Source organism: Oncorhynchus nerka, linkage group LG26 (genome assembly GCF_034236695.1).
Source record: "Oncorhynchus nerka isolate Pitt River linkage group LG26, Oner_Uvic_2.0, whole genome shotgun sequence".
Lineage (NCBI taxonomy): Eukaryota > Metazoa > Chordata > Actinopteri > Salmoniformes > Salmonidae > Oncorhynchus > Oncorhynchus nerka.
Window position 1 is genome coordinate 46,429,485 of NC_088421.1, and position 22,708 is coordinate 46,452,192.

The 22,708-nt window shown below is 44.9% G+C and overlaps 1 protein-coding gene across 1 annotated transcript; it reads right to left on the reverse strand.

The window, feature by feature from the left end:
- Window positions 1-49: 49 nt before the first annotated feature.
- Window positions 50-22,492, reverse strand: LOC115119293 (heparan sulfate glucosamine 3-O-sulfotransferase 3B1-like). The gene is made up of 2 exons (XM_065010841.1): window positions 21,605-22,492; window positions 50-2,399 (listed from the first exon to the last, which is right to left on the reverse strand). The coding sequence occupies exons 1-2, from the start codon at window positions 22,189-22,191 to the stop codon at window positions 1,772-1,774; spliced, it is 1,215 nt and encodes a 404-aa protein (XP_064866913.1). The 5' UTR covers window positions 22,192-22,492; the 3' UTR covers window positions 50-1,771.
- Between the last annotated feature and the right edge of the window lie 216 nt (window positions 22,493-22,708).

A 22,708-nucleotide genomic window follows, 5' to 3' on the forward strand; every position in this document is an offset into this window, starting at 1 on the left:
AACAGACTACAGAGGGCTGTTAACATCTTCCAACCCAACAGGACTACAGAGGGCTGTGGTGATAACATCTGATCCAACAGCAGTCCTGTTAACTTTACCCAACAGGACTACAGAGGGCTGTGGTGATAACATCTGATCCAACAGCTGTTAACTTTACCCAACAGGACTACAGAGGGCTGTGGTGATAACATCTGATCCAACAGCAGTCCTGTTAACTTTACCCAACAGGACTACAGAGGGCTGTGGTGATAACATCTGATCCAACAGCAGTCCTGTTAACTTTACCCAACAGGACTACAGAGGGCTGTGGTGATAACATCTGATCCAACAGCAGTCCTGTTAACTTTACCCAACAGGACTACAGATCACTCAGCTGCACTGTGACATCACTCAGCTGCACTGTGACATCACTCAGCTGTAATGTATAATCACTCATGTGTAATTGATGTGATGATGAATTATTACTGTATTGATATAGCTGTCATAGTGACACTGGGAGGGCACCCCAAATGGTTCCCTGTTCCCTAAATGCCCCATGGGTCCTGGTCATAAGTAGTGAACGATTAAGTGAGCAGGGAGCCATTTGGGACAAAGACTGATGGGATCAGCTGGGGTTCTATATATTGATCTGGTGGATGAAGTGGGCCCACAGGCCTCTGGAGATCAGGCTGATCTTAAGGAGGTTGATTTTGACTCCTTGAGTGGTTTTTAACATCTTTTAAAAACAATGAGGCTACAGAGATGCCTCCGTGTTCAATGACCCAACACTAATTCTCTGGTCGTTACAATATTTGTACGTCTTCATTCTACCAACCTTTGTGATTGAACCATTTTTGCTGAGATGGTGTGGTATTCGTACAGCCATGTTAAAACCAACGTGGTGAAGGCAGGGAGAATGAGCTAATGCAGCATTATAAAGTCATTGCATGTATATGAAGGGAAACAATAGCTCTAGCCTAACCCTGCTGGTCGAGTGCTGCTACCCGTAACAGAATTCTGCTGTTATATTTTCATTTCCACAATTCCTGCACATGTATTTTTCTGAGGTAATTTCAAGATTACAAAATGCCCTTCAAACGAAGATTTTAAAAACAGGAATGTAAAGATGTGTGATGATCCTCAACAAACATGGATAGGCAGCTCAGTGAGTTCATAATATCCTAGAAATAAATTATCATAAAATAGACTTCTGTACTTTTTACACACGCTGCCTTATATACATAGTATAACATTATCTCCAAAATGTTACAAATACAACCTAAAACCCCTCAAAGAAAAATACAACATCTCTGTCTGAAAGGGCACCATAACACCTCAGTAGCGCACTACATTTGACCAGGGTAGTGTACAACCTCAATAATGCACTACTATTGACCAGGGTAGTGCTCTACATAGGGAAGAGGGTGCCATTTTGTCCAATGTTATAGTGCACTACTATTGACCAGGGTAGTGCTCTACATAGGGAAGAGGGTGCCATTTTGTCCAATGTTATAGTGCACTACTATTGACCAGGGTAGTGCGCTACATAGGGAAGAGGGTGCCATTTTGTCCAATATTATAGTGCACTACTATTGACCAGGGTAGTGCGCTACATAGGGAAGAGGGTGCCATTTTGTCCAATGTTATAGTGCACTACTATAGACCAGGCTAGTGCGCTACATAGGGAAGAGGGTGCCATTTTGTCCAATGTTATAGTGCACTACTATAGACCAGGGTAGTGCGCTACATAGGGAAGAGGGTGCCATTTCGGAGTCACCAATGTCTCCATCGCTCAGCTCCATGAACCCCATCCAAAGTCATGTCCCGTCATCTGATAAAACCTCCTGTTGAAAGGTTGATAAAAGTCCCTCAGCTTCTGTACCACCTCAGGGTCAATATTAGGATGAATCCTTCCTTTGGTTTTCCCCAGACAGTGAGGTTTACTATTCCCCTCCGACCTCTTCAGACAGGGGAAGCCCTTGGCTGGGTTGAAGTGAAAGTGTTTGTGACCGACCACCCTCCTGAGCCCCAGGAAGTCCTGTACACGTGTCATCTCCCCGGCTGGGTCGGAGATCAACCTCTCCCCACTGATGAAGAGGAGCTGCTCCTTGGGGAAGTACTGCAGCCAGCGTTCTAGGTGCTTGGCATACATCCCGATCTGGACGGCGCTCCAGGACGTGTCGATGAGACCCGTAGTTCTGTTCTTGAAGGCGAGGCTCTCAAAGGAGGGGATGTCAGGTTTCTTGGAGCGGGTCTGAGTGTAGTCTGAGATGGCCCTGGTGACTGGGTCTCGGACCACCACAATCAGCCTGGTGTCTGGGGACATGGTGTGGATACGGGCGGGGACGTCTTTAGTGACGTAGTAGCTGGGGGTCTTCTCCATGGTGATCTGACCCTCCTGAGTCTCAGGCATACGGTCTCTAAGGAGAGGAGAGATGGAGAGGTTTGTTATTATACACACAGGATAAAGACAGGACTGTGAAGCACTCCATGAGATGGAGAGATGGAGAGGTGGAGAGATGGAGAGGTGGAGAGATGGAGAGATGGAGAGGTGGAGAGATGGAGAGGTGGAGAGGTGGAGAGATGGAGAGTTGGAGAGGTGGAGAGTTTGAGAGGTGGAGAGATGGAGACATGGAGACATGGAGAGGTGGAGAGGTGGAGAGGTGGAGAGATGGAGACATGGAGAGGTGGAGACATGGAGAGTTGGAGAGGTGGAGAGATGGAGAGTTGGAGAGGTGGAGAGGTGGAGAGGTGGAGACATGGAGAGGTGGAGAGGTGGAGAGGTGGAGAGATGGAGACATGGAGAGGTGGAGAGGTGGAGACATGGAAAGATGAAGAGGTTAGTATTGGGCACATATAGCACTGTGTGGTTCAGGAGTTATAGCCTGGGACCATGCAGCAGCCAGGCTATAGTTTAGGAGTTACAGCCTGGGACCATGCAGCATCCAGGCTATAGTTTAGGAGTTACAGCCTGGGACCATTAAGCATCCAGGCTATAATTCAGGAGTTACAGCCTGGGACCATGCAGCATCCAGGCTATAGTTTAGGAGTTACAACCTGGGACCATTAAGCATCCAGGCTATAATTCAGGAGTTATAGCCTGGGACCATGCAGCAGCCAGGCTATAGTTTAGGAGTTACAGCCTGGGACCATGCAGCAGCCAGGCTATAGTTCAAGAGTTATAGCCTGGGACCATGCAGCATCCAGGCTATAGTTTAGGAGTTACACCCTGGGACCATGCAGCATCCAGGCTACAGTTCAGGAGTTATAGCCTGGGACCATGCAGCATCCAGGCTATAGTTTAGGAGTTACACCCTGGGACCATGCAGCATCCAGGCTATAGTTTAGGAGTTACACCCTGGGACCATGCAGCATCCAGGCTATAGTTCAGGAGTAGTCAGACTGTGCATTCAGGTCAGATAACTCACAGAGACATAAAGGATCAAGCGTTGTGGAATAGGAATGCTGATCTAGGATCAGATCCCCCTGTCTATGTAATCTTATTCATTATGATATAAAGGTCAAAACTGTTGGAGGGAGGGAGGGAGGGAGGGAGGGAGGGAGGGAGGGAGGGAAGGGAGGGAGGGAGGGAGGGAGGTCTGTCTGTCTGTCTGTCTGTCTGTCTGTCTGTCTAGTCCCTCTTACTGAGCTGACCTGACTCTTTTAGATAATAAATTAGCCAGTTAACTGCAGCCCCAGACCAGGGTAATGACCAGGGCTCAGGGTAATGGCTAAAGTGGGCCACCAGAGATTTCGACTAAGCCTAAACACATAGGCATTAGGGGTATTAGTCCTTGTAGTGCATTAGAAGGATAGGAAAGGAGGGAGGGAGATGGGGGTAGTAGACTAGTGAGGGGTAGTAGACTATTGCTTAGTGACTTAGAGGGGTAAGGGAGGAGGGAGGGTTGGAGGGAGGGGAGGAAGGAGTGTAGGAGAGAGGGTAGGAGGAAGTGGGGGAGGGAGGGGAGGGGAGGGGAGGAGGGAAGGGAAGGGAGGGGAGGAGGGAAGGGAGGGGAGGAGGCAGGGTAGTGGAGAAAAGATGAAGACAGATAGATAACATTAGTCACTAACATTAGGAGATGGTTGGTAGTATATATCTAATACTACTTTAGTACAGTCACTAACATTAGGAGATGGTTGGTTGGTAGTATATATCTAATACTACTTTAGTACAGTCACTAACATTAGGAGATGGTTGGTTGGTAGTATATATCTAATACTACATTAGTACAGTCACTAACACTAGGAGATGGTTGGTAGTATATATCTAATACTACTATAGTACAGTCACTAACATTAGGAGATGGTTGGTAGTATATATCTAATACTACTTTAGTACAGTCACTAACATTAGGAGATGGTTGGTAGTATATATCTAATACTACTATAGTAGAGTCACTAACATTAGGAGATGGTTGGTAGTATATATCTAATACTACTTTAGTACAGTCACTAACATTAGGAGATGGTTGGTTGGTAGTATATATCGAATACTACTATAGTACAGTCACTAACATTAGGAGATGGTTGGTAGTATATATCTAATACTACTTTAGTAGAGTCACTAACATTAGGAGATGGTTGGCAGTATATATCTAATACTACATTAGTACAGTCACTAACATTAGGAGATGGTTGGTAGTATATATCTAATACTACATTAGTACAGTCACTAACATTAGGAGATGGTTGGTAGTATATATCTAATACTACTATAGTACAGTCACTAACATTAGGAGATGGTTGGTAGTATATATCTAATACTACTATAGTACAGTCACTAACATTAGGAGATGGTTGGTTGGTAGTATATATCGAATACTACTATAGTACAGTGACTAACATTAGGAGAGAGTTGGTAGTATATATCTAATACTACTATAGTACAGTCACTAACATTAGGAGATGGTTGGTAGTATATATCTAATACTACTATAGTACAGTCACTAATATTAGGAGATGGTTGGTAGTATATATCTAATACTACTTTAGTAGAGTCACTAACATTAGGAGATGGTTGGCAGTATATATCTAATACTACATTAGTACAGTCACTAACATTAGGAGATGGTTTGTAGTATATATCTAATACTACATTAGTACAGTCACTAACATTAGGAGATGGTTGGTTGGTAGTATATATCTAATACTACTTTAGTACAGTCACTAACATTAGGAGATGGTTGGTTGGTAGTATATATCTAATACTTCTATAGTACAGTGACTAACATTAGGAGATGGTTGGTAGTATATATCTAATACTACTTTAGTACAGTCACTAACATTAGGAGATGGTTGGTAGTATATATCTAATACTACTATAGTACAGTCACTAACATTAGGAGATGGTTGGTAGTATATATCTAATACTACAATAGTACAGTCACTAACATTAGGAGATGGTTGGTAGTATATATCTATTACTACAATAGTACAGTCACTAACATTAGGAGATGGTTGGTAGTATATATCTAATACTATAATAGTACAGTCACTAACATTAGGAGATGGTTGGTAGTATATATCGAATACTACTTTAGTACAGTCACTAACATTAGGAGATGGTTGGTAGTATATATCTAATACTACTTTAGTACCGTCACTAATATTAGGAGATGGTTGGTTGGTAGTATATATCTAATACTACATTAGTACAGTCACTAACATTAGGAGATGGTTGGCAGTATATATCTAATACTACATTAGTACAGTCACTAACATTAGGAGATGGTTTGTAGTATATATCTAATACTACATTAGTACAGTCACTAACATTAGGAGATGGTTGGTTGGTAGTATATATCTAATACTACTTTAGTACAGTCACTAACATTAGGAGATGGTTGGTTGGTAGTATATATCTAATACTTCTATAGTACAGTGACTAACATTAGGAGATGGTTGGTAGTATATATCTAATACTACTTTAGTACAGTCACTAACATTAGGAGATGGTTGGTAGTATATATCTAATACTACTATAGTACAGTCACTAACATTAGGAGATGGTTGGTAGTATATATCTAATACTACAATAGTACAGTCACTAACATTAGGAGATGGTTGGTAGTATATATCTAATACTACAATAGTACAGTCACTAACATTAGGAGATGGTTGGTAGTATATATCTAATACTACAATAGTACAGTCACTAACATTAGGAGATGGTTGGTAGTATATATCTAATACTACATTAGTACAGTCACTAACATTAGGAGATGGTTGGTAGTATATATCTAATACTACATTAGTAGAGTCACTAACATTAGGAGATGGTTGGTAGTATATATCTAATACTACATTAGTACAGTCACTAACATTAGGAGATGGTTGGTAGTATATATATATTACTACATTAGTACAGTCACTAACATTAGGAGATGGTTGGTTGATAGTATATATCTAATACTACTATAGTACAGTCACTAACATTAGGAGATGGTTGGTAGTATATATCTAATACTACATTAGTACAGTCACTAACATTAGGAGATGGTTGGTTGATAGTATATGTCTAATACTACAATAGTACAGTCACTAACATTAGGAGATGGTTGGTAGTATATATCTATTACTACATTAGTACAGTCACTAACATTAGGAGATGGTTGGTTGATAGTATATGTCTCGTAAGTAGAGTTATTACTATTTTTTAACAATGACTAACACAGTTATAAATACTACTAAACTACTACTTTGTCAAAAGTAAGGTATTTGCTGATCTCCTTCTGAATATGTGTAACCAACTACTGCAGAAACAGGCATGGTAAAGCCCCAGCTGAGCACTGCTGACTGAAGCCTTGGGGTGGGTCCTTGACCTATGGGGAATGCTCCTTTTGGAAAGACCTCATTACTCCAATACAAACACACAGGGGGTTGCTCTTTCCTTCTGTCGCAATCACAGAAACCAGCAAAACCTCTTCCCCATTAGTCTCTCGATACCATCTCTCTCCACTACACTCATACGTTTCCATCTCCCTCTCTCCCTATTACTGTGTGAGGTGTGAACAAAACACCAACCACTACAGCTCGCTATCAGTATCACTGCAACACTTCTGCAATTATATGTCGTATCTCTTGGATACACAAGCGGAGTGCATTTTGTCAAGGCCCTGGGGGAGTCACAGAGAAACTTACTACCAATCAAACTGCACACTTAGTCCCAGAGCAAAACAAACCTGGATGGAAGATGGATGAATAATGCATTAGATAGATATGAGAGAGAGAGAGAGAGAGAGAGAGACAGCGAGAGAGAGAGAGAGACAGAGAGACAGAGAGACAGAGAGAGACAGGGAGACAGAGACAGAGCAAGAGAGAGAGAGAGACAGAGAGACAGAGAGACAGAGAGAGAGAGAGAGAGAGAGAGAGAGAGAGAGACAGAGAGACAGAGAGACAGAGAGACAGAGAGACAGAGAGAGACAGGGCAAGAGAGAGAGAGAGACAGAGAGACAGAGAGACAGAGAGAGAGAGAGAGAGAGAGAGAGAAAGAGAGAGAGAGAGAGAGAGAGAGAGAGAGAGAGAGAGAGAGAAAGAAATGAGGGTTTTCTATACAAATTGTTTGAAAGCGGTGTTGGGGGGAAATCATACGACATTATAAAGTCCATGTACACACACAACAAGTGTTGTTAAAATTGGCAAAAAACACACATTTCTTTCCACAAGGCTGTGGGGTGAGACAGGTATGCAGCTCAACCTACTAAATCAAATTCTACTATTTGCTGATGATCTGGTGCTTCTGTACCCAACCAAGGAAAGCCTACAGCAGCACATAGATATTCTGCACAGATTCTGCCAGACCAGGGCCCTGACAGTAAATCTCAGTAAGACCAAAAATAATGGTGTTCCAAAAAAGGTTCCAGTTGCCAGGACGACAAATAGAAATTCCATCTCTACACCATTTGCCCCAGAGCACAAAACAACATACATAAAAAGGAACATAACATTTTACACACTAAATAGGACCTGTCTAAGAACAGTTCAGTTACAGAACCCATTGCCCTTTCTGGTTGTGAGATCTGGGGTCCGCTCACTGACCAATCATTTACAAAATGTGACAAACACCAAATTGACACGCTGCATGCAGAATTCTGCAAAAACATCCTCCGTGTACAACGTAGAACACCAAATCATGCATGCAGAGCAGAATTAGGCCAATACCCGCTATTTATCAAAATCCAGAAAAGAGCAATTCATTTCTTCAACCACCTAAAATGAAGGGATTCCCAAAACTTCCATAACAAAGCCATCACCTACAGAGAGATGAAGCTGGAGAAGAGTCCTGTAAGCACGCTGGTCCTGGGGCTCTGTTCACAAACACACCCTACAGAGAGATGAACCTGGAGAAGAGTCCCCTAAGCACGCTGGTCCTGGGGCTCTGTTCACAAACACACCCTACAGAGAGATGAACCTGGAGAAGAGTCCTGTAAGCACGCTGGTCCTGGGGCTCTGTTCATAAACACACCCTACAGAGAGATGAACCTGGAGAAGAGTCCTGTAAGCACGCTGGTCCTGGGGCTCTGTTCACAAACACACCCTACAGAGAGATGAACCTGGAGAAGAGTCCCCTAAGCACGCTGGTCCTGGGGCTCTGTTCACAAACACACCCTACAGAGAGATGAAGTTGGAGAAGAGTCGCCTAAGCACGCTGGTCCTGGGGCTCTGTTCACAAACACAAACACACCCTACAGAGAGATGAACCTGGAGAAGAGTCCCCTAAGCACGCTGGTCCTGGGGCTCTGTTCACAAACAGAAACACACACTAAAGAACCCCAGGACAGCAGCACAATTAGACCCAACCAAATCACGAGAAAACAAAAAGATAATTACTTGACACACTGGAAAGAATTAACAAAAAAAACAGAGCAAACTAGAATGCTATTTGGCCCTAAACAGAGAGTACACAGCGGCAGAATACTGACCCAAAATGAAGGAAAGCTTTGACTATGTACAGACTCAGTGAGCATAGCCTTGCTATTGAGAGAGGCTCCTGAAGGCAGCCCTGGCTCTCAAGAGAAGACAGGCTATGTGCACACTGCCCACAAGGTGGAAACTGAGCTGCACTTCCTAACCTCCAGACAAATGTATGACCATATTAGAGACACATATTTCCCTCAGATTACACAGACACCCAAATAAATTTTAAAAAGCCATTTGAATTTAATTTAATTGAGAGGGAGAGAAGAGAGAGTAAGATAGAGAGGAGAGAAAGAAAGAGAAGAACAGAGAGACAGAGAGGGAACACCGTCTCAGGCTAGAGGAGTGAAGAAGAGTGCCCTTGGGGGCAGATGTAACAAGCTTTCACAATTGTTTCTGTGTTAATAAACTAGATTGCCTGGAGGAACCAATAGGTTGCAAAGCATCTTCCTCTATCAGCCAATAGAGATGTAACATACACTTCCTGTCCTCCTCCTGCTCTTCCTCCTCCTCCTCTTCCCGAATCACTAGATAACTCCTAGTTCCAGCCCCTAATCACTGTGTGTCTGTGTGAGCTGTGAAACTGCTGTGTTGGGTCTGCTGGTCTGTCAGGTGACTTCATTAACCAATCTCCTTCTAGACAGAGGCTGTTTGAAGCTGCTGGTCAGTGTTGATATCTGTTGCTACCAGGGAACAGGTTCAAAGGTAGGAATTGACATCCCTGATTGACTGGTTGTATGGAGCTTGTTGTGCTTGGCTGTTGCTGTCGGATGAATTGGGGAAGGGGTGTGGTGTATAGTCATGTACTTTTATCTCTACATTTATATCCAAATAAAACGTTACTTACATAACTGGTCCATTGTAATCTGAATGAGGTGAGTACAGGCTTTCAATAACTTATTAACAACAATCATATGATTAGAATTTAAACAGACAGGATTCACCAGGACTATAGTGTCCACTACTATCTACCAGCTCAGAGGGGAGGATTCACCAGGACTATAGGACTATAGTGTCTACTACTATCTACCAGCTCAGAGGGGAGGAATCACCAGGACTATAGTGTCTACTACTATCTACCAGCTCATCTACCAGCTCAGAGGGGAGGATTCACCAGGACTATAGTGTCTACTACTATCTACCAGCTCAGAGGGGAGGATTCACCAGGACTATAGTGTCTACTACTATCTACCAGCTCAGAGGGGAGGATTCACCAGGACTATAGGGTCTACTACTATCTACCAGCTCAGAGGGGAGGATTCACCAGGACTATAGTGTCCGTTACTATCTACCAGCTCAGAGGGGAGGATTCACCAGGACTATAGTGTCTACTACTATCTATCAGCTCAGAGGGGAGGATTCACCAGGACTATAGTGTCTACTACTATCTATCAGCTCAGAGGGGAGGATTCACCAGGACTATAGGGTCTACTACTATCTACCAGCTCAGAGGGGAGGATTCACCAGGACTATAGAGTCTACTACTATCTACCAGCTCAGAGGAAGGATTCACCAGGACTATAGTGTCTACTACTATCTATCAGCTATCAGCTCAGAGGGGAGGATTCACCAGGACTATAGTGTCCGTTACTATCAACCAGCTCAGAGGAAGGATTCACCAGGACTATAGTGTCCACTACTATCTACCAGCTCAGAGGGAAGGATTCACCAGGACTATAGGGTCTACTACTATCTACCAGCTCAGAGGGGAGGATTCACCAGGACTATAGTGTCTACTACTATCTACCAGCTCAGAGGAAGGATTCACCAGGACTATAGGGTCTACTACTATCTACCAGCTCAGAGGGGAGGATTCACCAGGACTATAGTGTCTACTACTATCTACCAGCTCAGAGGGAGGATTCACCAGGACTATAGTGTCTACTACTATCTACCAGCTCAGAGGAAGAATTCACCAGGACTATAGTGTCCACTACTATCTACCAGCTCAGAGGGGAGGATTCACCAGGACTATAGTGTCCACTACTATCTACCAGCTCAGGGGGGAGGATTCACCAGGACTATAGTGTCTACTACTATCTACCAGCTCAGAGGGGAGGATTCACCAGGACTATAGGGTCTACTACTATCTACCAGCTCAGAGGGGAGGATTCACCAGGACTATAGTGTCTACTACTATCTACCAGCTCAGAGGAAGGATTCACCAGGACTATAGTGTCCATTACTATCTACCAGTTCAGAGGGGAGGACCAGGACCATAGGTTCTACTACTGTGGGAACCACTCCTCTCCTCAGGCCACCAGACACGGGATAAGAGGTGATGGTATGCAGACACTCAGAATAATCTGGCAACATTTCTGTTAGACAAGTTCCAGACATGAATCAAAGAGAACAGCTTCTTAGAAGGAACAATGAGGCCGTTCTTTGGTCATAGATACCGGTGGAACGTTCTCTTATCAACCGTGTAAAAGACGTTCTCATCACTCTCTCTCTCTCTCTCTCTCTCTCTCTCTCTCTCTCTCTGTGCACTCAGTGCCTTCCTCACTGTGCTCTTATGTTCCAATATCTCTACAGCATTCCTGTCAACACAGATAATGCAGAGAAGGGTTTTCCCATGCTCTCCTCCTTTTCTATCCACTCCTCGACTCTTCTCATATCAGCAATATGCAGCAGCAGGAATCAAGGACACCTGATTAACAGTTGGAAGAAGGCCCAGGTCTAGAGAGAAGATGAGAGGAGAAGGGCGGAGAAGAGGCCCAGGTCTAGAGAGAAGATGAGAGGAGAAGGGTGGGGAAGAGGCCCAGGTCAAGAGAGAAGATGAGAGGAGAATGGCGGAGAAGAGGCCCAGGTCTAGAGAGAAGATGAGAGGAGAAGGGTGGAGAAGAGGCCCAGGTCTAGAGAGAGAATGAGAGGAGAAGGGCGGAGAAGAGGCCCAGGTCTAGAGAGAAGATGAGAGAAGGGCGGAGAAGAGGCCCAGGTCTAGAGAGAAGGTGAGAGGAGAAGGGCGGAGAAGAGGCCCAGGTCTAGAGAGAAGATGAGAGGAGAAGGGTGGAGAAGAGGCCCAGGTCTAGAGAGAAGATGAGAGGAGAAGGGCGGAGAAGAGGCCCAGGTCTAGAGAGAAGATGAGAGGAGAAGGGCGGAGAAGAGGCCCAGGTCTAGAGAGAAGATGAGAGGAGAATGGCGGAGAAGAGGCCCAGGTCTAGAGAGAAGATGAGAGGAGAAGGGTGGAGAAGAGGCCCAGGTCTAGAGAGAGAATGAGAGGAGAAGGGCGGAGAAGAGGCCCAGGTCTAGAGAGAAGATGAGAGAAGGGCAGAGAAGAGGCCCAGGTCTAGAGAGAAGGTGAGAGGAGAAGGGCGGAGAAGAGGCCCAGGTCTAGAGAGAAGATGAGAGGAGAAGGGTGGAGAAGAGGCCCAGGTCTAGAGAGAAGATGAGAGGAGAAGGGCGGAGAAGAGGCCCAGGTCTAGAGAGAAGATGAGAGGAGAAGAGGCCCAGGTCTAGAGAAAGATGAGATGAGAGGAGAAGAGGCCCAGGTCTAGAGAGAAGATGAGAGGAGAAGGGCGGAGAAGAGGCCCAGGTCTAGAGAGAAGATGAGAGGAGAAGGGCGGAGAAGAGGCCCAGGTCTAGAGAGAAGATGAGAGGAGAAGGGCGGAGAAGAGGCCCAGGTCTAGAGAGAAGATGAGAGGAGAAGGGCGGAGAAGAGGCCCAGGTCTAGAGAGAAGATGAGAAGAGAAGTGCCGAGAAGAGGCCCAGGTCTAGAGAGAAGATGAGAGGAGAAGGGCGGAGAAGAGGCCCAGGTCTAGAGAGAAGGTGAGAAGAGAAGTGCAGAGAAGAGGCCCAGGTCTAGAGAGAAGATGAGAAGAGAAGTGCAGAGAAGAGGCCCAGGTCTAGAGAGAAGATGAGAAGAGAAGTGCAGAGAAGAGGCCCAGGTCTAGAGAGAAGATGAGAAGAGAAGTGCAGAGAAGAGGCCCAGGTCTAGAGAGAAGGTGAGAAGAGAAGTGCAGAGAAGAGGCCCAGGTCTAGAGAGAAGGTGAGAAGAGAAGTGCAGAGAAGAGGCCCAGGTCTAGAGAGAAGATGAGAAGAGAAGTGCAGAGAAGAGGCCCAGGTCTAGAGAGAAGATGAGAGGAGAAGGGTGGAGAAGAGGCCCAGGTCTAGAGAGAAGATGAGAGGAAAAGGGTGGAGAAGAGGCCCAGGTCTAGAGAGAAGGTGAGAAGAGAAGTGCAGAGAAGAGGCCCAGGTCTAGAGAGAAGGTGAGAAGAGAAGTGCAGAGAAGAGGCCCAGGTCTAGAGAGAAGATGAGAAGAGAAGTGCAGAGAAGAGGCCCAGGTCTAGAGAGAAGATGAGAGGAGAAGGGTGGAGAAGAGGCCCAGGTCTAGAGAGAAGGTGAGAAGAGAAGTGCAGAGAAGAGGCCCAGGTCTAGAGAGAAGATGAGAGGAGAAGGGTGGAGAAGAGGCCCAGGTCTAGAGAGAAGGTGAGAAGAGAAGTGCAGAGAAGAGGCGTAATGTGTATGCCCTCCTCTGGTTTTACATTTACAGGGTCAATTAGGGTTAAGTGCCTTGCTCAAGGGCACATGAACAGATGTTTTACCTAGTTGGCTGGGGATTCGAACCAGCAACCTTTCGGGTTAGCTCCTTGCCACCCATAGATCTGTCACTTTCAGCCTTGCGCTACCACATAGCAGTTGTATCACTCTCTGTCTTCCTGCTGTTAACAGAACAACAGAACCAACACCTCTGTCAGGGTGGCAAGGATGGATCAATTACAGTTATCCATTTTGAAAATTTAGCAGACTGTCTTATCCAGAGGGACTTACAGTCAGCAAAATAAATGTTCTGCAAAATGTGGCAAAATATTCTGCGAAAGAAACTTCTTCCTGCCCAAAACTATATGTTTCCTGCTAGGTGATTTGTTTGATAAATTACTTTGGTAATTCTACTCATGGCTTTATCCTAGCTGTTGCAGGGATGTGCAGGTCTACAGTCTGACAGGATCTGATCAGTAATAACATCAGAGATGTACAGGTCTACAGTCTGACAGGATCTGATCAGTAATAACATCAAAGATGTACAGGTCTACAGTCTGACAGGATCTGATCAGTAATAACATCAGAGATGTACAGGTCTACAGTCTGACAGGATCTGATCAGTAATAACATCAGAGATGTACAGGTCTACAGTCTGACAGGATCTGATCAGTAATAACATCAGAGATGTACAGGTCTACAGTCTGATAGGATCTGATCAGTAATAACATCAGAGATGTCCAGGAGGACAGAGAAGGAGAGAACTAAACAACTCCAGGAGGACAGAGAAGGAGAGAACTAAACAACAACTCCAGGAGGACAGAGAAGGAGAGAACTAAACAACTCCAGGAGGACAGAGAAGTAGATAACTAAACAACTCCAGGAGGACAGAGAAGTAGAGAACTAAACAACAACTCCAGGAGGACAGAGAAGGAGAGAACTAAACAACTCCAGGAGGACAGAGAAGTAGAGAACTAAACAACTCCAGGAGGACAGAGAAGGAGAGAACTAAACAACTCCAGGAGGACAGAGAAGTAGAGAACTAAACAACTCCAGGAGGACAGAGAAGGAGAGAACTAAACAACTCCAGGAGGACAGAGAAGGAGAGAACTAAACAACTCCAGGAGGATAGAGAAGGAGAGAACTACACAACAACTCCAGGAGGACAGAGAAGGAGAGAACTAAACAACTCCAGGAGGACATAGAAGTAGAGAACTAAACAACTCCAGGAGGACAGAGAAGTAGAGAACTAAACAACTCCAGGAGGACAGAGAAGTAGAGAACTAAACAACTCCAGGAGGACAGAGAAGTAGAGAACTAAACAACAACTCCAGGAGGACAGAGAAGGAGAGAACTAAACAACAACTCCAGGAGGACAGAGAAGGAGAGAACTAAACAACTCCAGGAGGATAGAGAAGGAGAGAACTACACAACAACTCCAGGAGGACAGAGAAGTAGAGAACTAAACAACTCCAGGAGGACAGAGAAGGAGAGAACTAAACAACTCCAGGAGGACAGAGAAGGAGAGAACTAAACAACAACTCCAGGAGGACAGAGAAGGAGAGAACTAAACAACTCCAGGAGGATAGAGAAGGAGAGAACTACACAACAACTCCAGGAGGACAGAGAAGGAGAGAACTAAACAACTCCAGGAGGACAGAGAAGTAGAGAACTAAACAACTCCAGGAGGACAGAGAAGTAGAGAACTAAACAACTCCAGGAGGACAGAGAAGTAGAGAACTAAACAACAACTCCAGGAGGACAGAGAAGGAGAGAACTAAACAACAACTCCAGGAGGACAGAGAAGGAGAGAACTAAACAACTGAACTGAACCACAATGTGTTCATGTGCTTCTAAGTGTCTGACAAAGTGCTGTGGTCTGATGACCTCCAATAAAACCCCCGGGTTTTACCACCTGAAATTACAGTTTCCATCCCTGATTGATAATAGTTTGATGAGAGATTAACTTTAGTTTTCCAGCTATTGATCTCCAAGAAGTAAAAGTAGGTCTTAACCAATACCGTTCACACAGCTGCGTCAGCTAAAAGTCAACTATTTCGGGAATGTTCAGAAATAAATGTCAGCATATTTCAATACCTACTGTAGCCCTACACACCCCCCGTTGGGCCCGTTCCTCCTTCTCAACAGATGGTCTGTTCTTTTCCTGCCTAGCAATATGCTGATTCATTCAATTTAGCTGTGAAGAATCTACATGGATGTCGTTCCTGCTTCTTAAACCCTTTTATTCCCCTGTGTCCATAACAACTACTAAGGGTTTGTAGTCAGCTAAAAGAAAACCTAATGTACTTGTATGAACTACCTGAAGGGAAATGTAACTTCTCCCTCTGAAAGACCTCAGGAGGAGAGTCAACTTTCAGAACAGAATAGAGAACACTGAGGTTCAGTGTTAACAATCTGTCCATCCTGCTGGCCTCAGAGTTCCAGAACCCAGAGTTCCAGAACCCATAGTTCCAGAACCCAGAGTTCCAGAACCCATAGTTCCAGAACCCAGAGTTCCATTTGCAGGCAACATTCCGAAGGATTCAAGTTGAAAAAGCACTTTCCCGCTCCTGAGGGACATTTGCATACAACGTAAAGTGAAGAGAAACCAGGTTTCCCTCTAATGGCCCTGTTCTATTATCACTAGGGTTAATATAAACCCCAGGGGTTCCTCTGCTCCTCTTTCAGACAGCTGTACACCCTATCCGCCACTGCAGATTCTAAAGACTCACTTTCAATTTACTGCCCTCTCTCTGGCTGCGTCCCCAACGCCACTCTATTTCCTAGAAAAGGCACTACTTTTGACCAGGGCAGATAAAGCTCTGGTCAAACGTAGTGCATTATATAGGGGATAGAGTGCTAATTGGGACTCAACCCCATCTTTCTCTGTATATACCTATCCCAAACCCAGCTCTCACCCAGCTCCCACCCAGCTCCCACCCAGCTCCCACCCAGCTCCCACCCAGCTCCGACCCAGCAGCTCTGTTTGGGGTTAGAATAACTGTTTCCCTTCCTCTGACAATGTCAGTGAGATAGCAAGCTGACGAGAACAGAAAAACCCCGCACTATCATATTTCAACATGTTGGGTTCATTTTCCAGGATCACTTCATGTCACATTTCAACAGAATGGGTTCGTTTTCCAGGAACACTTCATGCCTTTTGATTCCAGCAGCATGTGGTGCCCAGATGTTCTACTCTCTAAATTCATAGTATCAAGAAGAGAATAAGTCAAGAAGTCTAACTGGGAAATAAAACAGTGACTTATAGAGAACGGAGGAGGAAGGTTGGAATGGAAAAGAACATTCCCACGGCCTTTGGGAGTTCCCTCCTTCCGCGCTCCCTCCTCCCGCGCTCCCTCCCTCCTGTATGTGTGAGCGTGCAGCCTACAATTTGTCTGGCAGCTCCTGTCTTTCTGCCTCTTGGTGTAAGCACGTCTATATTCCGTGAAAGCGTGGCCAACTGGCTATATCTGTAGCCGGAGTCCCCGCTGCGCCAGGCCTTGGCCATAGAAATAGAAGGACTAGATGAGAATCCCCTTTCAAGGCGACCATATTGTGTGTTGTAGTTATTCTATGTGTATGGCCTCTCCTCTCTGTGTGGCTCTAGACTGCAGGGTGGGGGGCTTCTACAGCTCTGTTGGACCAACAGTGTGGAGATGTGGGCAGCAGAGATCAATGCCTCCACGGGGGACGGGCCTGAACCAGGCCACCCAGCAGAGCTGCTCCTCAGCCCCCTCTCTCCCCTCCCCTGCACCTCCTCTCCCCAAGCACAGTGGTGGAGGCTTTACGAGAGTTAGTCAAGCCACACCATACCCTCTCCCTGTCCATCCCCTCCTAAGGATAAAGTTAGGACCAACACTGAAATAACTAACCTCATGGTAAGAGGACTGTCCTCCATGGTGAACGAGTTGGGCCTGCTCAAGTAACCCTGAATAACTGGCACCCTTTCTGATCATCTAGAATGTTTTAACAGTAAGTTTACTGGTTGGTATGTGGATGACCATGTGACCTCGGCCCTCCCTCCCTCCACTGTGACTTCACTAAAAGACAGAGTAGAGGGAGATGACTCTGTTGATCCAGGGTGGTGACGGTCACTAGTGATGGTCATTAGTACAGAGACCTCTGGGGTTTCCCCTCCCTCCCTCCCTCCCTCCCTCCCTCCCTCCCTAGTCCCTGAACAGAAGCATCATTAAGGGGTGGCTGTAATGTTCCTTGGCTGTCTGAGGTCATGGTGCTCTGGTCTGACTGGGGTCTGAATGGTCTGACTGGGGTCTGAATGGTCTGGCTGGGGTGTGAATGGTCTGGCTGGGGTCTGAATGGTCTGGCTGGGCGTTACTCAAGCTGAGGGGTTTTAATTAACCTAACAACCACTCCAGGCAATCAGATGCAGGATTCTTTCATTACATCCTACATATGCACCTGCACTGTGTTTCTCCACTGTGGATACTTACTGTAGGCCTACACAGTCATGAACCTGCAGCTCTAATGTGTTTAGAGCCAGTTCTGAGCCAGAGGATGAGCTTTTGCGTGTTCACCTTTAGCTAACATAAATAGGTCAGATGTCACTCAGACGTTTACTGTCTTCCAGCTCTTTATCTCCGCCAATAGCCTCCAGCTTCTATGATCAACACAGATCCCACTACATCAGTTTGCCGTTCTGATCGAGTCATGAAATATGATGCTTAAAGACTCCATAAACCACCAGAAGAAGAAACTGTCCGTTCCTTGTTGAATGTCATCTCTTCTCTTCTCAGTCAGTGAAGAGGCACTAAAGACACCCCCCCCCCCCCACTCCCCCCGTCACAGTGCGTTGGTCAACCTCAACACAAGTGTCTTGGAGCAGCTGAACCCAGAAGTCCTTTGAACGTTGCTTCCGTGTCTTCCTCCATTGTAGGGTTATGAAGAGAGGTTGATGAAGACAGCGTTGAACTAATAGCATTAAGGAGCCGTTGACATTGACTGCTAATCTCCATGGCTCAAGTCCATTTAGATGGCTCAAGTCCATTTAGATGGCTCAATTTAGATGGCTCAAGTCCATTTAGATGTCTCAAGTCCATTTAGATGGCTCAAGCCCATTTAGATGGCTCAAGTCCATTTAGATGACTCAATTTAGATGGCTCAAGTCCATTTAGATGGCTCAAGTCCATTTAGATGTCTCAAGTCCATTTAGATGGCTCAAGTCCATTTAGATGTCTCAAGGCCATTTAGATGTCTCAAGTCCATTTAGATGGCTCAAGTCCATTTAGATGGCTCAAGCCCATTTAGAAGGCTCAAGTCCTTTTAGATGGCTCAAGTCCATTTAGATGGCTCAAGTCCATTTAGATGGCTCAAGCCCATTTAGATGGCTCAAGTCCATTTAGATGGCTCAAGTCCATTTAGATGGCTCAAGTCCATTTAGATGTCTCAAGCCCATTTAGATGGCCCAAGCCCATTTAGATGGCTCAAGTCCATTTAGATGGCTCAAGTCCATGTAGATGGCTCAAGTCCATTTAGATGGCTCAAGTCCATGTAGATGGCTCAAGTCCATGTAGATGGCTCAAGTCCATGTAGATGGCTCAAGTCCATTTAGATGGCTCAAGTCCATTTAGATGGCTCAAGCCCATTTGGATGGCTCAAGTCCATTTAGATGGCTCAAGTCCATTTAGATGGCTCAAGTCCATTTAGATGGCTCAAGTCCATTTAGATGGCTCAAGCCCATTTAGATGGCTCAAGTCCATTTAGATGGCTCAAGTCCATTTAGATGGCTCCTCAAAGAAACCAACAAAGGTACACGTTTCAATGTTGATAAAGTGGCTCATCTGCTGTTTTTCAGTCTTCAATTAAAAACCGCAGATTTCCTGAAATGATTTAACTTTACATATCACTCTGATACTTTACGGAGGTCATGTCAATGATTGAATCAGGAACAGGTTATAGTTGTTTAGAACAGAGAGAGGCCTGCTGTGATGCTGTGGGTTACAACAGGTCTAGCTAACACTGGGAACTCACTGAGATGCACTGAGATATTGATCATTACAACCACACATTGTTGAACACTGGGCTAACTGTTCACTGTTCCTATAGCTTTGGATCCCTGGAATTTGAAATTAACTCATTGACTGTGTCCCAAGTGGCACCCTATGCCCTACATAGTATGATATGAGCTCTATGAGCTCCGGTCAGAAGTAGTGCTCTATATAGGGAATAGGGTGCCATTTGGGAACCAAGCATGGTTAAAGCTGTGTTGTCGTAAAGGGAATCACAGCCTAAGAATCAATCCCTGGAACCGGGAGCACTCAATTGAATTACGATGCTTCTGGCTGCTAGGGGATGATGTCATGATTTAGTCTGTTTACTCCTGGCAGTAAACCATGTGCTGTTTGGGTCTAAACTCCAGAAGAAAAACTGAATAGAAGCTCTATATTGTTTCTCTGAGCTCGAGAAGGAACTGTCAAACTGAATGGAAGCTGTAGAATGTTTGTCTGAGCTCTAGAAGGAACTGTCAAACTGAATGGAAGCTGTAGAATGTTTGTCTGACCTCTAGAAGGAACTGTCAAACTGAATGGAAGCTGTAGAGTGTTTGTCTGAGCTCCAGAAGGAACTGTCAAACTGAATGGAAGCTGTTGAATGTTTGTCTGAGCTCTAGAAGGAACTGTCAAACTGAATGGAAGCTGTAGAGTGTTTGTCTGAGCTCTAGAAGGAACTGTCAAACTGAATGGAAGCTGTAGAGTGTTTGTCTGAGCTCTAGAAGGAACTGTCAAACTGAATGGAAGCTGTAGAGTGTTTGTCTGAGCTCTAGAAGGAACTGTCAAACTGAATGGAAGCTGTCGAATGTTTGTCTGAGCTCTAGAAGGAACTGTCAAACTGAATGGAAGCTGTAGAATGTTTGTCTGAGCTCTAGAAGGAACTGTCAAACTGAATGGAAGCTGTCGAATGTTTGTCTGAGCTCCAGAAGGAACTGTCAAACTGAATGGAAGCTGTCGAATGTTTGTCTGAGCTCTAGAAGGAACTGTCAAACAAGTCAGTTTCTATGTGTCATTTAAGGTGCGTAATTGAATATGGGCCCTTTTATTAGGCCCATATCGGCCCTAGTCCCAAATGGCACCCTATTCCCAGTGTTTTATTACACCAAGGTGGTGTTTAGATTGTATTGAGTTGGTAGTCAGCTGTTAGAGTGATACATTCCTCAGTTCACACTCATCACACTGTGAGGAGAGACTTCTAGCTTCATTATAACTTTATTATAGCTTTATTGGCCCAATGAAAATGTGTTTTATTTTCACCTTGAACAGGATATACATTCATAAACACATTCCATTGGATACACATAGTGTCTGCACATTCATGGTACAGTTTTTCAGAACTACTGTAGGTCTATATTCACCAACCACATGCGCCACAGTGAATGGTCACTACTTTAATTAACTTAACTACATGCACTGATTACTTGAACTAATTCTTACCATTGTGTGGCGTAGGCCTATTTCTATTCTATGTGTGTGTGTGTGTGTGAGTGTGTCTCTCTCTCTCTGTGCGTGTGTGTGTGCTTGTGTTGATGTGTGTGTGTGTGTGTGTGTGTGTGTGTGTGTGTGTGTGTGTGTGTGTGTGTGTGTGTGTGTGTGTGGTGTGTGTGTGTGCTTATGTCCGTGTGTGTGTGTGTGTGTGTGTGTGTGTGTGTGTGTGTGGCTTATGTGTGTGTGTGTGTGTGTGTGTGTGTGTGTGTGTGTGTGTGTGTGTGTGTGTGTGTGTGTGTGTGTGTGTGTGTGTGTGTGTGTGTGTGTGTGTGTGTGTGTGTTTAAATCCATGCTAATAAACCTGGTTATTTTTTCCACTCAGCACAATGGCCATATGTCCATCTAAACTTAGTGTTGCGTGTTATCTTAGAGGTGTGTTTTAAAGACACTGTATGAAGTAGTCCTCCAGTAGCTATGTGAAGAGATGTAGAGGCCAGCGAACATAATATTCTAAACGGAGATATTCTTCCCTGACAGCCTTGAGGTTTTGTTTGATGTTCTTTGTGAGTCTCTAAAAATAACGGTGTTTCTCAGAAACCCATTAATCGACCAGACAACCTATGACATATGTATGTGTTATAGACTGAATAGTAGCCTAGAAATGAAGATGGGATACAAAATCAATTAAATTAAATAGATGGGCTCAATTAAATGGCAAATTATGAATTATTTTAGTAGTATATACATAATTCGTTTATATTCTGATCAGTTAACGTTATTAAGTGTATGAAATGTACCTGTACCACTCCAGTCCCTTGTCATAGTTCCGATCAAAGAAGTGCGGCTCGGCCCCAACAGCTCTAATGTCGGGATGCACGCGGAGGAACTCCAGCAGCGCCCGTGTGCCTCCCTTCTTCACCCCGATGATAATCGCCTGGGGCAACTTCTTACTCTCCACCGGCCCTGACTCGTTGAAGAGACTTGACACGACATTATTATCCAACGTCCTCTGCTCGCTTCGAATCTCATCCCAGTCCTCCCCTCCTCTGCTGTCTAAATCATTCTCATTATTTAACACGTCCCTGGATGATGCGCCGAATAACGGATCTAAAGAATCTAACGGATCTTCTTGGTGTTCGGATTCCAAGTCCCCTTCGTTTTGGAGTCGGGGTTGAGTTCTGTTAGGGTCAACTGTTTCGAGATGTTGTGAATGTTTACTGCTGGCTGTACTGACCATCAGACTTGGCAAGGTTGAACAGTATCCGACGCAGCAATATATCATATACACCCACAGGGACAACATGATGCAGAAAACAAATAGTTTATTCTTCACGGGGGATGATGAGACAAAATGCAGGTTCGGATATATTGGGCTATATTCCATAGGACAGTCGGGCGAGACGAGTCATAATCCAAAAACGCATATTGGCTAAAGTTATTCGCTCCTCTTCCACTGCAAAACTCCTGGTGAAATTGACATAATTCCACAACTTTCCTATACGCTGCTTATAACGGACTTCTTATTATTTAATGATGAATGAATCTAATTTCCAGCTCCATTCATACGGAATTCCAAACGAAACGAAAAGATACTCGGGTCAGGTGTGTCCGCGCCCTGTGCGTAAAAACAAAGTATCGGTGGTTGTCTCCCATCACTTGGCCAACAGGCGTGTGTGTGAGCGAGAGGGAGCGCACGACGGCGAATAGATGAGTAGGCTACATCCCATTCATCCCGTTTAGGCTTGGGGCGTATGATTGACAGTAGAGCCGACCAATCCTAGAAGACTGTAGTGAGAGATAATTATCTGTTGCTTTATTTCCAATGAGGAGTTATAGGCCAATAAACCCTTCACACATCATGGCTACGTGCGTAATAGTCACCTTATAATGTAGGCTGATTA